At 48.8% G+C, this 15,494-nt stretch overlaps 1 protein-coding gene across 1 annotated transcript in view; it reads right to left on the bottom strand.

Annotated features, from left to right (window-relative positions):
• Nucleotides 1-10,083, bottom strand: part of HS6ST2 (heparan sulfate 6-O-sulfotransferase 2) — a 210,089-nt gene extending 200,006 nt beyond the window's left edge. The window contains exon 1 of the mRNA XM_067548019.1: nucleotides 9,549-10,083. Within this exon, the coding sequence (XP_067404120.1) occupies nucleotides 9,549-10,051 (503 nt within the window). The 5' untranslated portion in view covers nucleotides 10,052-10,083. The remainder of the gene's footprint in view (nucleotides 1-9,548) is intronic.
• Between the last annotated feature and the right edge of the window lie 5,411 nt (nucleotides 10,084-15,494).

Genomic DNA, 15,494 nt, shown 5'->3' on the forward strand with positions numbered 1-15,494 from the left:
ACTGTTACTCAGTTATTTTAAGAAAGATTCCAATAACCTTAAGAGAAGTTAAACCAGATTATAAGAATTTTACTACAAAAGGCCAAAATCTTAGAGATTTTGATTTCTTTTTATTAAGCAATCTGAGCTCATTCAATGAAATTCTTTGACAATATCTGGGGGACGGGGGGAGAGGGGGGAAAGGAAACAACAAAAAAAATCTTCAAATAGAACCAAGGCCCAAATTAAACCCTCTCATTAAAAACTTTGCTAGCACAGACAATTTATAGGACACAACACAAGCCACAAGACACGTATGCATTTAATTATGCTGTATTACACTGGTTAGAACCAATTTAGCTGAATCCAAGGTGCTAAAAGAAAGGTTCCCTTCTTCAGCATAGCACTTTACTGAAAACAGGAAACCAAAACACAGATCTTTGGCAGTATTCAGTGGCCTTTTTAACCTGGCTCAAGGTGGCCTTGTTCTACACCATAAACCAAGTAATTTCAGAAAGATCCATTCCCCTATTTGATGTCCTGCAGTAGGTTATTATTCCACTTTCGCATAAAGCTGCAATGATCTATAGGAGTTCATTTGAGCTGGTACAGTACTGAAGTACTGTCTTTATTATTACAGTTGCTGAAGAAAGTAAATTAATGCAGGGGATTGCACACAGAGGTCTAATCCATTTGATGTAAATCAATGCACTGCGCATTTAAATTGCTCTGCTTTCCTTCAGAAAAGTACATTGAAGTGATTCATTAGGCGTTGAACTGTTCACGAGAAACAAACCAATTCTCTTGGCATCTCAGTAGCATCTCTGCTAGTCAAATTTAAAAAGCAATCAAATCTACTAAGAAGTCCTTTTTTCCAACATTTACATCAGTGGAGAACATGATTTTTGACAATTCAGATTAAATAAATGAGGGACAAATTAATATCAGTTAATATATGTTGGAACTGACGCGTGAGTTGTGATACTTAAAACTGCCCATCTTTTATCATAAAAATGTATCTGTCAGTGATGCTCTTGAGTTCAAAGTACATTTCCTCAACCTATAACACAGGTTGCCAAGTTCAGAACGATGGCAAATTATCAATAAGAATCTGACGCAGAGCCCGCATGTGTCTTGATCCTGTTTATACTATCACTTATAGCTGCATTTTAATATTTAACACCCTAGCAAAGAACAGAATGGTATCTAAAATAGAGAATAAAGCGTTTTAGTGCAACAGTAGTATGAAGCAGCATCTATGTGTTCTCTGTGATCTTGGCAGAAGACCGGCAGAAATAAAAAATGGGATAAAATAAAAGTGCAATTTATAATTTGTGACGTCCCATTTCTAACTCCACTACAAACACTCATGATATATTTCCCAATCAATACTGTTTTACCTGGATCCAGACACAAACAATTCTCAGAAGTTAAAATATCACATGGATGATCGATAATATATTCTGTTAAATCACTAAATTTGATCCACAGTAATTTTGGAGTAAAGTAGAAGCAAAAAAAGACCCAATATGCAAGTTTTTTTTTAAAACCCTTTAAGAAGCCCTTTTTTAAAGTGCACATTTAATCTGCAAAACCAGCAACATTATTTCTGATATTTGACTCATCCAAGAATCTGAAATTACAAAACAAAGTTAAAGTTTATAATCAAGACCACGGAGGTCAGCTCTAAGGATCCTATAATGGGATTAAGTTAACACTAATGAACAACCAAAGAATTTGTGTTTAAGACAAAAATTCCATCCTTAGAAGGCTATTTATGACAAGCCAAGCCAGCCTCATGGTTTCATAAACTCACCGAGGTCAGGCCTGGTCTGTAGTTGGATGGAGACCACCAAGAAAACCTAGATGTTGCAGGAAGTGGTATTAGCAGGTAGCATTCATTACCCCCCCAGCGGGAGCAGCTACTGTTAGAATGAGGCACCAAAACCCTCCTGGTCATGAAGAGATCCCGTGGCTAACTGAATCGGTACTCTTGTATGTCAGACCTTCGCCGCATCCCCTCAAATATTTTGCTGTATTAATTATAATGCAAATAAATACGAAGTAGGCTTCTGAGAGTTTCCCATGATGCTTGTCTCAAGGACAGGCATGTCATGCCTGATGGTCTGGCCAAATTCCAACTTACAGCAGGACACTACATTTGCTTGCTTAAAAATGACCCTGTCATTTCAACTGGAGACTATACTGTTAGTTTCCCTTCCTACAAACCATTTATCCTTGCTAAAAGAACAGCTGCCATGTTCCACCCCAGAAACAGCTGCACTTAGTAGTGACTGGGTGATGCCAATACACTAAGACTCTATCACTGTTGAGTCCTTCTGGTTTAAAGATGCTGTATAAAATAAACACGTTTACCTTAAAGCTGTCTGTGCACAGATGCACGTGTCTTTTCTGGTCTTCTCCATTTTTGCTTCCCTTCCATGTCCCAGTCCCCTTTTCTCTGTCTCCCCCATTCTTTCTCACTTCTGCCTATTGTTTTCTATAGCCAGAGTTCACATAAGATACAAAGGAAAGACAGCTACTAAATCACATTCAATCCAGGGTCCAAAAAACCAAACACCTATTGCCCAGCGGACTAACCCTACCAGCCAGAGGTAGATACAAGACAGAATGGTGAGCAGGCCCCAGAGCAACGCCCCTGTGAGAGAAACACAGTCCTTGGCATGCTAGTAAGCCAGGTGCTGGGATTCCTACTAGCGTTCTGTCGACTTTTCTGCAGTACAATTGGTTCCAAGCCTTCATTCTGGCACAGCTCTTTCATTCCAGCGACTGCCAACTGTCCAAGCTGCAGGGACTTGGGCATCACCACAGAGAAACCCCAAAACGTACCGAACTTCGGGCAGAGAGAGAGAGACTTTTTCCAGACATCATATGGGGGATCTGGTCATTATCGAAAACAATGATGATGCTACCCTAAAATATACACTTAACTTTGAGACAAGATTTTTCTGTTTCTAATGCAATTTCCTGTGTAGTAATGGGAAGTGCTTCCCCTTTGCCCTCCCCCCCCCAAAAAAATCTGGCTGGTTGTAAAGGCAACCAAAACGGAACATCAGAACCTCGGATGGCTTCTACCCAGTGTCATAGAGATAAGGTACCAGCATCGGAGACTTTCTGAAACCCAGCACCTGCTAACGCTGGCAAGTCTGTTTCCAGTCCAAGGAGTTTCCAATTGACAAACACTATAAAATTTCTTCCCATATAAAAATTCATGGGTCCAGGTAGACTATGACAAGCTTATTTCTCTCTCTCCTTTTATTAGCGGTGCTGGAACAGTGCTCTCAACCCGCGGTCTACAGCTGTGGCCCACGTGACATCCTCAGGGCCAGAAAGGTAGCATATACACGGTGTGGATGCAACGCAGAGAGAGCTGCATATGCAGCCCAAAATGGTGAATAGGTTGAGAACTTCGGTTCTGAAAACTAAAGCGACTCGTTTCTCAGTCCCTGCCTCTCTGCTACTGTACGTGATATTGGCTATATCAGAAGCAATGCCTTACACGCCAGCAGCCGTTCTGACGGGAGATAAAACCACATCGCCATCTAACTTTGCAGGGATCGGTGGCTCAAAAGCCCTGTTACATTCCTCAGTCTAAACACAAGCGCTCTGTTTTTAACAACTGTGCCACTGGATTTATTACCACAGACAAGCTGGGTAGATACTTTCCATATTAATTAGCCGGGGCTGCAAAGAATCTCCATTCTGTGACTCTCCCAGTTACTTTGGCCCCTGCTCCAGTTCTCTGTGCCAAAGGCTTTGAGACTTCCCCGATCAATCAAGTGACCTAAGCCTGTCAGTCACGACCAGGAAAAGGTACATTTATTTCTCCCTTTTCCCCGCGGATGCCAGGCAGCTCAGACAATCCACCCGACGAAAGATTGCACCACTCACACCCTGGGATCTCTGACCCTTCGGAGTCTCCGCGTGACTTCCACGCCACCGCCGCTCCGCACCAGGGATGCCACTTGCACCCCTGCCTCTCCCAGCCACAGGCAACTCTAGGGCGAAGGAACAGCAGCCCCCGCTCCCCCCTGCACTGCTGCACCTGCTTCAGCAGCAACTCCACCCCACCGAAGCAGCTACGGGGGAAGCTGTCAGAGGCAGGAGCTTCAGACCCTAGCTCCCCGAGCTGGCGCCACAATCTCGGGGAGACGAGAAAGAGAATTGCTTGGAAAGAAGGGCTCTTGGCCTTCCAGTCACTGAGGCCAGCTGGAGGGGAAAAAGCTAGGGTGGCCAGATGTCCTGATTCTCTAGGGACAGTCCTGATATTTGGGGCTGTGTCTTATATAGGTGCCAACTACCCCCCACTCCCGGTCCTGATTTTTCACACTTGCTGTCTGGTCACCCGAAAGCTACAGAAGATTCCTCACCCTGCTCCAGGAGCTGTAAGATTCCCAAGATAAGGGGGCCATAAGCACAGGTCAGAGGAAGGAAGAAGCACCAGCTAATACAGGGAGGGCAGTCAAGCAGGGAAGGGAGCACAGGAAATCCGGTGCAGAGCACCAGGGACAGAGGGGAGCAAAGAATACAGAAAAGAAAGAACTCCCAGGATGAGAGACAAGCCATCCCTGTCTCACCCCTTCTCTCCCCGCTCCCCCACCCGCCCCCCACACCCACACCAGGAAGCAGAGGGGGAGAGAAAAGGAAAAAAGCCAGACTGCTTTATTTTCAGCTGGGGAGTGTCGCCAAGTTTTTTTTCCTCCCAGTCAGCACCTTGGGAGCCAAAAGTAACTCGCTGCCTCCATTATTCAAACTCCCCCCAGCCCCGCCGCCCTTTCAGCCAACGGCCTCTTAGCTCAGGGCTTCCAGTGCCACGAAGAAGGCTGCCTCTTCCAAGAATGGGCCAGGCCAACGCATCCCTGCTCTGGGCCTTGAAGTCCTCAGAGGCAGGCAAGGCATTTCCCCTTCCGCCCAACTTCACCAGTGCAGCTGGGAAGACAATACCCCCTGCCGGTCCCAGTTAGCCCTCACGGAGAGGGGTGGAGAAGAGGGGAAGCCCCACGGTGTTAAAAAAGGCTTATGCTGCCCACCCCCTCCCCACGCTGCGGTGTTTCTGTGGCAAGACACAAATGCTCGGGGCAACTACTTTAGAATAGCGCTGTTCTTATCTGCGCCAGCGGGGATGTGGGGGGGTCAGCGAGAGCAGGAGGCCAGCCCGGGGTGGGCGGCAGCAGCAACGTGCAAGCCGGGAGGCAGTCTGGTATAGTGACCAGCGGGCAGTGCTAGCGGGGCAGAGGGCTGGTCGGGGAAAGGCACCGCCGAGGAGCCATGGTTTGCAAGGTGGGAGGGTGGAGGGACAATCAGGTGGAATGGAAGCAGGAAGGTCAGAGGCCAGAAGAGAAGGGCCATGAGCTGAGCTGCCGGGAAGAGCCGGGATGGGCCCAGCAGATGAAGGAGAGAGAGGGGTTTCCGGTGGGAGAGTCAGGCCGGGCTGGAGATGCCGCTGGGAGACTCGGCCGCAAGCGGGGGGGTGGGTAACCGAAACTCGCCGGCGCGGGCCCAGAGGTCGAGCAAATGCAACCCCCCCACACTACGGCCGCAGGGCGAAGGCGACCTTTGCTTGACACTGAATTGCTGCCATGGAGCTGCCGGGCTCCAGCCCTCAAACCCTTTCACGCTGCGTGTCTGTGGTGACGCCGGCTGCTAAATGCTCTGCAGTTTCCCTCCCCCCGCTTCTGACTACAGGCAGAGACGCAGCCTTGTGTTTCTCCTTCAGGACTAATTCCCTTATCAAGGAAATAATTTCCTAGATGATCCACATAATCTCTAAAGCGCTCTTCAGTCTCATTCAAATGAAAGTTCTCAGGTACACCACAGCCGGTTTAGTAGAACTTACGGGTTTCTTTCTTAGGGATCTCATTAACTAGGATTCTTCCAGGGACTAATCAAACATCTTGTAGCTGATTTAACTGGATCATACCTTTGTGGCTAAGTACTCGCTGCCGTGTCTTAGATAATCACAGAGCACCCATTTGGATTTTCGATCTGAACAAAATGCTCAACTTTTGAACAAGGGAAAAGATTCCAAAGAGTGACAAACCAGGACAGCAATTTAACCATCTGAGAAGCAAGCACACATTGAGAAGTGTCTCAGCACAGAACCCTCTTCTGACTAACCGAATACAGATGCAGACTAGAATATTAGTTGAAACAATGAGCAGTCATATGGCCCTTCCCAGGCATTTCTCAGAAATAAGAATACAGCCAGATGCACTGGGCAAATTCAGACCAGATGTACACATGTGCAGTACCATTCAAGTCAGAATCTCAGACCTTCTGTAAGTGTATATGTGTCTTGTTAGCCATATTACACTCATCACTATGGTATCTGTGCACTGATCTGGACGGCCAATTCCAGTTTAGCCCATGTGTTTACACTGAGATTATTAACCATTACTACTGCAGTGCATTGAACAAAGCACACACCTAATTATTATTAATACTTTTCTAGCTCCTCTCAAAATAGACCTAGTTAAATTCTGTCCAGCAAGTTTTTATATTCATGTCTGATGCTGGTGCTCAGAATCTTGGCAGAGGTTGGCTAATCACTGATCAGCTGGTCACTGCTATAGCACCAAATAAATGAATACAAGATAATAAAATGGAGGATTTAAAGGGACTATTGCTTATTTAAAAGATTTCTCATGTTCCAGTATTTTTAACCTTTCGAAGTCACACTCCCATGAACTGCTTGTCATTCTCCGACGTTATCTGCGAGAATAACGGGCACTATTAAGCAGGCTGTGTAATGAGGGTTTTTCAATCATACAGCAACATCATTTTAGAGCGCAGGCCTCTGTTAAAGGTAGTAGTATCGGAGCTTTTGGAGGATTTTGCCCCTCTCCCCCAACCACCTCAGCTTTGGCCTACTGGCTTGTGATCAATCGCCTCTCAGAAGTCAGAGGTGACGCTGATGTACTGCACAGTTCTGCTGGACAGAGACTCCATTGTTCTGTTTTGAACTATCTAGTTGTATACACATTCACAAGCCAGCTTGTGTTTCTGTTTTGAGTTGCAGGGTGTTCAGTAATTCAGCAGGAAAGAGACAGGTGAGCCCAACCAAAACCCCATATGTAAACACCCGCCCTATGCTTTATGGAGAGATGGGGGATTAATGTCCAGACTCATATCCAGATTATTAGTTTACAGCTGAGCCCTAGCTCCACAAAGGGCAGGGCCAAAACCCTGTATGTCTCTGTCTCTGGCGGTAGGGGTGAGTCAAGGGCAAGGAATCCATGTCTCAATTAGAATTTTGCAGATTGGACCCATCTCCAGGGGACAATTAAAAGCTATTCAACAAACTGGAGCGCCTCGTTGTTGTGTATTTCCATGTCCATTTCCTCCAATAAGCAACACATATTTTACAAAACAGGTAAACCAAATTCCATAAACAGAGGACCTGGAAGGTTCAGGATCCTACAACTTTGCAGCTAACACAGTGGTAGATCCACAAGGGGAAGGAATTAATTCCTAATGTTAATGAGATAGAATGAAATTTAAAAGCAATAGGGAAAACAAAGAATAAGAATCCTAACAGCTAAGAGTCATAAAAAGCCTCATACAGAAAGATAATGATGCTAACCATTTTTCTACTAGATGGCAGTGTAGTGTCACCCTATATACAAAAGAAATTCTAAAACGAAATTGCATTCTGTTTCAAATGAATTTGTTCTTAGACTTAACTGTTCAGATAATGTGAAATATAACTGTACCCCCTCATTGCAAAGGTACCAGACTTTATTCCAACAGTGACATAAGACACTGATACCTTGGCTTCTAATTTCTCGGGGAATTAAAGAAGAAAGACCATACTTACCATGTGCGTGTTCCACGCTACAAATGTACACGCTCTTTAATAACACAACTGACTACATGTGTTATAATCAGACAGAGTATTTGAAACTGGTCATCGTTGTTCGGAATGAGAACAATTCACCTGATCTCTTTAAAAGGCAATCACTGCATTTAAATATCAACACTGCAATAGCTCAAGTTAGCAACTTCAGTGCAAGGTACATGAATAAAGAACATGTTAGAATTCACCAATATTCGGAATGTAAACCCAAATCCAAAACAAACACAGTTACAGCTGAAGGACAACCCAAATAATAGCAAGGAAAACGTTCAGCAATAGAAGTAGCCTGGCTTTGCATGGCGCAACGTTTATTTATGCTGAACTCAGGGCATATAAAAACCCTGCAGCTGAAAAACATGCCCAAAATAGCATTATTTATGGTCTAGTCAGAGGCAGTGGCACCTTTATAAGACAACAGCTCAGTACACTAGATCAATCTGTAGCAATAAGATCATGGGACAGATTTTAGACAGCCACGGTCCACTTAAAGTCAATGGCAGCAGAGGGACTCAGAGCTTGAAGGGAAGGGAATCGGGTCCCATTTGTGCATTAACAACAGCACGATTCTAATGAGACGAATCAGTAGCTCTGAGACTTCCCATCAGCTATTCAGAGAGATCTTTAGAACTGCCACAGCAAAATCTGCCTGTGGAAGATCGTGTAAAAGATCTAACTCACAGCAGAGCGAGCCGGCAGGTTTTATTCGAGTCAGCAATTCAAGCCAAGCTCAACTTGCTGCAAAATCCCCCCATCAAGTCAGTTTTAAACCGGCCTGCCTCTACCTTAAACACTAGGCTTTATCCCACCCACGCTTTCTCTGCAGTTATTGGGGTGGCCCAGATTCCCACACCGTTTTGTCCTGTTGTGTTTGGTTGTGACTTAGCGCTTGCCTCTTCACAGCCCATCTGTGTACTTTATTTATATCTCGGTGCATGAACACAACACAAAGCAAGACAGGGATGACTCCCGCGGTATCTTGCTGTAGCGATAACACAGGACTGCCCGGTCCTAACTGTAGCGCCCTGCAACGATGACAAATCTTTAATACCCACAACTGTGCTTGGGCTCCAACCAGCAGTGATTTCCAGGGTCGCCCAAAACACCTCGCCCAGATAAATCAAATGAGGTTTAGGGAAAACAAAAACAAAAAAATGGGATGACTCAGAAGCACTTTATTTCTATGGCTCCCTCCCATGTGGGTCAGGCTGCACTAATCATAGCATTTAAACAGCCCAGACAAGCAGCCCTCGCTCCTGTGTGCTAAGCAGCTGCCTGACTGCAGTATCACACCGTGACAAACCCCCAGCACCAGGCCTGGGCGAGAAAAGGCGGGGGGGGGGGGGGGGGGAAATCCCTTTAAACTCCAGAGAGGGAATGAGATGGGGTCTCCTGCTGCACCCAGAGAGCCAGGCAAGGCGGAAGAGAAGACTGGAAGGGCCCAAGCCCAGATAGCGAGGTGCTAAGGGTGCAAGCCCTGGAGTCTCATTTTTAGGGTGGGGGTGGAAATCATTTCAGGTGCCCAGCTGGGAAACAAAAGAGGCCAGGCAGCACGTTTTCCAGGGGTAAGGGGGGTGGGCGACGGGAAGGATTTTCATCCTGGGGGCGCACCAGCAGGGAGCAGCCTGCCCCCCCCCCACACACACACAGGAGGACAAGCGGCCAGGTGAAGAGGCGGGGGAGGCGGGGAGCTCACCTGGCCGGTCTCCGCGCGGCCTCCCGCGTGCTGTCCAGCAGGGCCGGCACGCAGTTGGTCAGCTCGGTCCAGTCGGCGTGCAAGCCGCAGCTCCAGCCGGTGGAGAAGCGGGAGAAGAGCCAGGTCTCGCGCTTGCCCGGCCGGTGGCAGGTGCATTTCTTCTGGCCGGGCCGGCACTCGCAGGGCCGCTCCAGCTGGATGTTGCGCACCAGGTGGCGGCCGAAGGTGGTGCCGCCCGTCTTCTGGATGTGCAGGAAGACGATCAGGTCGTCGCCCCTGATGTCGAAGTCCAGGCGGCGCAGCAGCTCGCGGCCGGAGAAGTTGAAGCGGGCCACGAAGCGGGCCGGGCTCTCGTCCTCCGCCCGGTACGGGTCGGCCCGGCCGGGGCCCCGGCGCAGCGGGCGGCAGGCGGGGCCCGGGCAGACGTACTGCAGCGCGATCAGGCCGAAGAGCAGCAGCAGCAGCAGCGCCAGCAGCAGCTTGTGCGGGGCGCGCTCCTCCATGGCGGCGGCGGGGACCGGGACCCGGACCCGGACCGGGGCATGCCGAGCTCACGGGCCGCCGCGCGGCGGGGACGGGCAGGCAGCCGGGCCCCGCGGCGCCCCGCGACCGGCCCCGGCCGCCGCTTCCATCCGCCCCGGAACCCCGGATCCCTCCGCCTCCTTCTCCTGCACCGGGGACCGACCGCTGCTGCCGCCGCCGCGCCCGGGGCGATGGGGAGCCGGGGAGCCCTGCCTGCCTGCCGCCGCCCGCCCCCGCTCCTGGCTGCCACCGGCCTGGCCCGGCCCTGCCTGCTGCAGTCTCCTCCCCCCGCCGGCTCCGGGCCCCTCCCCGGCTCCGCCCGCCGCCGCCGCTGCTCCTCCCCGCTCCCAGACCGGCTCCGCTCCGGAGTGGCTCCGGATTCCAGGGCCGAGGGGGCGCTGGGCGGCGCGCCGCGGGCGGGTCTGGGCTGATGATTCCCCAGCCCCGCCAGCCGCTCAGCTGCAGGGAGACCCGAGCCAAGCGGCGGGGCCGGGAGCGGGGCCAGCCCCGGGCAGCATGTGGGTGGGGTGGGGGGCTCTTGGCGAGCCGGGGCAGGGCTCCCCCGCAGTGCGAGCTGGAGGAGGGGGCGACGGGGCTGCTAAACGCCCCCGAGACGAGCAGAGACCCGGCCTCACCCCGCAGGGACCCGAGCAGGGCAGGGGGGCAGCAGTGACTTTTGTAACCACCGCCCTGGCTGTAAGTCGACCTACTTGGTTCTTCCCGTGTAGACAAGGCCTGTTCCTGTCTCTTACCCCCTCCTGCCCTGTCTCGGCTGCGCCACCAAAATCACCCCCACCCCCACGACGGCTGCTTCTGGACCTCCCCAGCCCCAGCTCACTTCTGCCACCGCAGAGACCCCCGCACCAGTGCTCCGGGGCAGCCGAAGCAGAGCCGTCCCTCTCGAGGATCCAGCCCAGGTTTGGAGCAGACCTCGGTGCATGCTGCAATGCTGGGATCCGGAACGAAGCGCCCACCTGTGTACGTCTCCATGGTGCCTCAGTGCTCTAAATCAGCCGGGAGCCTTCCCTCCTTCCAAGTCGGATGTACTGTCAGCATACCATCCACTACTTCATAGACCTCCCTCAGGTCCCCCTTTCTCCAAACCGGACAGTCTCCATCGATGTAGTCTTTACCTGCCCCTAATCCTTACTGGCACCCATGTATTCTCACCTCTTTTGCTGCATTAGCCTTTTTGCGCTAGGATGCCCAGGCCTGAACGCTCTATTCAAGGTGGGGGGATCACCCCACCAATTCAAAGTAGGGTGCATCTGGTGCCGTTGTTTTATATAAGGGCATTAGCCACAAAACTCTTGTTCTTTTTGCTGTATACAGACTAACACGGCTACCCCTCTGGAACGGTCCATTCTGTTCATCCCGTGTGCTACCATTTTGCTTCCTTTTCTGAACCCTGCTCGGCCCGGAGCAGAGGTTTTCACTGAATTGTGCACAGTAGAATCCAGTTCTCCCTCCCCCAGTGGTTCCAGTTAATTTAGAACCCAGTAATGTGTATTTTGTCTTTCCGCCTGTTTTGAAAGCACTGTGCACAATTAAAGTGTTCTATAAATAAAAATAATAATAATAGCGACTCTGTGGATTTATCGCTGATTAAAATCTTTTGTATATTTATATGCAAATTATCTTCAGCCCTCAGGCTCCTGGCGCGGTGCCACCGAGGCTTACAGGATGGTATAGTTGTGTTCCACTGCTCAGCGGGCATACGGTTGTGACAAGTAAAAACAAATCATTTACTACGCTATCTTCAGAACCATCTACACTAAGAATAGGAAGTAGCAGGATAAAGGCAAATGCCTTGGCACAGCAAATGCTGCTTTCTTTTTTTTTTTTTCTCTCTCTCAGGAGTGACTGCTCTAGTTGCACTTAATTACCCGGGAAACTTGAGCTGTACGAGTGACCTGCAAAGGAACTTTAAACTTAGGCCTGTGCGTGGAAGGTTTTTTGTTTCCCACAGATTTGTTCGTTTGTTTTGTTTTAACCCGAGAATCATTAGGCCCATCGATTCCAGCCTCCTTTCATTTTGCTGCAGTATTCAAGCCTGTGTATTATTTGCTCTCACAACTGAATGGAAGAGACAGAGGTGATGACTCTCCAAAAAGGCATCTTCCCTCAGTCACTGAAGGTAAGTAGATGATAAAAACAAATAACCACCAGGTTTAAACAGTTTGACTTAGGCCACGTCTGCACTAGCGAGCGTACAGCAGCACTGACGCAGCTACGCCGCTGTAAAATCACCTGTGTAGCCGCTCTATGCCGACGGGAGGGAGCTCTTCCGGTGACATCATAAAACCACCTCCATGAGCGGCGGTAGCCGTGTCAGCAGGAGAAGAGCAGCTCACCCACCGACATAGCACTGTGCACACTACCACTTCTGCCGGCAATACTTACATCATTCCGGGGGGGGGTGTTTTGTTCACACCCTTGAGCGACGTAAGTTTTGCCGACAAGTGGTCATGCAGACATGGTCTAAAACTCTCACTCCCTTTCAGTTGCTCAACTTTCGCTCTCTGGGCGTTTGTGATGTCTTAATTTCACTAGCTGTCCAATCAGCCTAGGGCTGAATTTCTGATATAAACAAGCAGGAAAAATAACTTTTAAAAAAACGTACCAGACCTTTATCCACTATAAAGAGAAAAAGGACACAAACACTTTTTCTGCTGTTCACCTTTAAATAATTTCACTATTTACATGCAGCATTCTGCAAAGATGCCTGTTTTTTATCCTTGAGTGCCCTACCCCATCTTTCCTGACTTTCCAGTTGTCTCTAATATTTTGAAAACATTTACACTCACAAGAATAGGCAATTTTATCACTAAGATTCTCGGCATGAAACTATTGAGTTAATTTGTTTCTGTTTATATCTATCTCGCCAAAATGAATGAGTTGCACCATGTAATGAAAACACTGTGTTCTGAAATGCAAGCTTTAAAATTATAAAGATGTTGCTGTGCTTTATATTCATCACTCTCACACAGTACTCTATAAAAAATACATTTGCTCTCTTATTTATTTTGCTTTATGAAATAACCAAAATGTGTACTGGGTTAAAACTGATCCTGAATGCTAATACAGGAGAATTAAAAGGAGGGAAATAATGTAGGCCTAATGTCTATACTAAATTAATATATACTATAAAAGACATGATGCATACTCGGTTGATGTTCCCAACAGAGCCATTATTTTGGAATGGGTGAAACAAACAATGATCATCCTTTCACTGATGACAGATAGTCTCCATTTCGCTGCCTCCTCACCCACGGTGGAGAGACGTGTCAAGAAAGGCACAGCTTCCCAGGCTACAACCAAGGGGGAGACAGCACTAATTTAGGCATTGGCTCTTGGAGCGAAAGAAATTACATCTACCCGAAACTGGGTGAAAGGGAAATCTGACTCTTGGGTTATACCGTAATGCGGTGGTGTTGGAGATTGGTTGCAGCCTTAAAAAAAGCAGTCCCGAAAACTTAGCAGCCTGAGTAAAAACTGAGCAGCCCCCTCAATGCACGCAAAACACCAACGTATAATATAATGCACTTCCCCCTTGCACACCCTTTTAAACACCTTCACACATTCTGTCCCCCTTTCACACTCATCCACACTGCATTAATTCTCTTCCCTGCCCACCAAAGCTGATCGCCTTTAGCAGCATCTCTTCACAGGTCCCCTCTTGTCACATCAAGCCCTCTCTCCTGCAACTGCCACCCTAGCACCTCATCCTCTCAGCTACTCCAGGCTCAGCTCCTTCCTCAGTTCCCAGAGGCTCTGTTCTGTCCCATCCTCGGCTTACACAGGGGGCCCCCAGAGCAGCTGGAGTCAGCACCCTCTCTCTGGCTGGGGATGTTCTGGGCAGGGATTGCTGGAGCTGAGCAGGGGAAGGCGGCTGGGCAGGCTGCCGGTTATCAGAGCAGGAAAGAAACAGAGAATAGGCCCAGGGCAGCAGAGGGATAAGACAGATTCACTCTCTTGCTTCCCCTTGGGCCCACGGTTGGTGGGACAAGCCCACAGGATTCAGCAGGGTCTGCTGAACAGCTCAGTCTAGGGCTGCAGTCAGATAAAGCGGGGCTCCCGTAAGGCCCCATGTGTCACCCTCGTACCTGCTCTCGCAGCTGCCATCTGCCTCCATGGTTACACTTGGCTTATGGTTTGTTTTTTTTTGCAGGTTCAGGGCTTGACACTCTTTGAGAGATGGTAGATTGTGCAGATTCGAATAATGGAGTAGGTCAGCCTCTCCTGGGGTAACACCAGACCTGCCCTAGGAAAGGGGGATTTTGCCAGGCAGCATTCTTTGCTTTTTGTGCCCTGATATGGACCCATAGAAAAGCTCATGCGTCAAGCCTTCACCTGATCTTGGTAACTACTAGGGAATACGAGGACCCCCTCATCTGGGTCAGATTATCCCGTATCAGCCCGCTCTGGGGTTCCTTGCAACTTCCTTTACATCAGTTGGGGCGATCAGCAAGGGCATATTGGACTTCATGGGTCACTGTTCTGATCCAGTCTGGCAATTCCTATGCTCTTATAGCGCACAAAGGCAGTGCTAAGCATTATTAGCTATTTACTTACTATCAGCACTGGGCTGGCTGCTTTACTGGTTTATACAGTTAAAGTACAAAGCCTCTGCCCAGAATTCTTAAAGTCCAAGCTGCTAAACTCCCGCCAGAGACTGGGGTGTAGCAAAAAGCAATGTGATTGACCAGGGAAGCAGGGCACACATTGCGTTAATCCCCTAACTTGTATTTAGACCTCTCTCTTCCATTTATTTCAGTGACTTATTTTTCTCTTTTGGGGACCACTAGATGCCTTGGAAGAAGGGAATTTTAAGGACAGACTCAGAAGGGGAAGGAGGTGCAGGTGTGGCAATGAGGTGGGATCTGAGAGCCACATGGAAACAGGTCTGAGGAGAAGAATGAGCGGGAGGCATAAAGGGAGAGTGAATAGTGAGGTGGTTGTTCGGAGGAGAAATGCGGAAAGGAGACGGCAGTAGAAAGATTGACACGAGAGATGTTGTGCAAATTCCTGAAGGCCAGAACCAGGTTTTTATTACAACTAATAACTTATCAACATAGCATCTCTCAGCATGAAGATTCACAATTCTTTATAAACTCTTCATAAAAAATCACCCCCTTACACACACACACACACACACACACACACACACACACTTGAATTGCAACCATGGCTGGGGTGGGAAGTGGCAACTGTTTGACAGGACACAACAAAACCCATTGAAAGTACAGGCTGAATTTGAGACAGGCAGGATGTCATTACACAAACTGGAACTTGGGCAGGACAGCAGAGTTAAAAACCCAACTCCTACCCAAACAAACAAGTTATGGCTGCACGTAGTCAAGACATTAGTTCGGGGTTAGCGCAGTGGGGTCCTTAGCCATGGCTGGGGTGCCTAGGTGCTTT

Source organism: Emydura macquarii, unplaced genomic scaffold, assembly GCF_026122565.2.
Source record: "Emydura macquarii macquarii isolate MOO-44397 ecotype Brisbane River unplaced genomic scaffold, CSIRO-AGI_Emac_v2 contig_1253, whole genome shotgun sequence".
Classification (NCBI taxonomy): domain Eukaryota; kingdom Metazoa; phylum Chordata; order Testudines; family Chelidae; genus Emydura; species Emydura macquarii.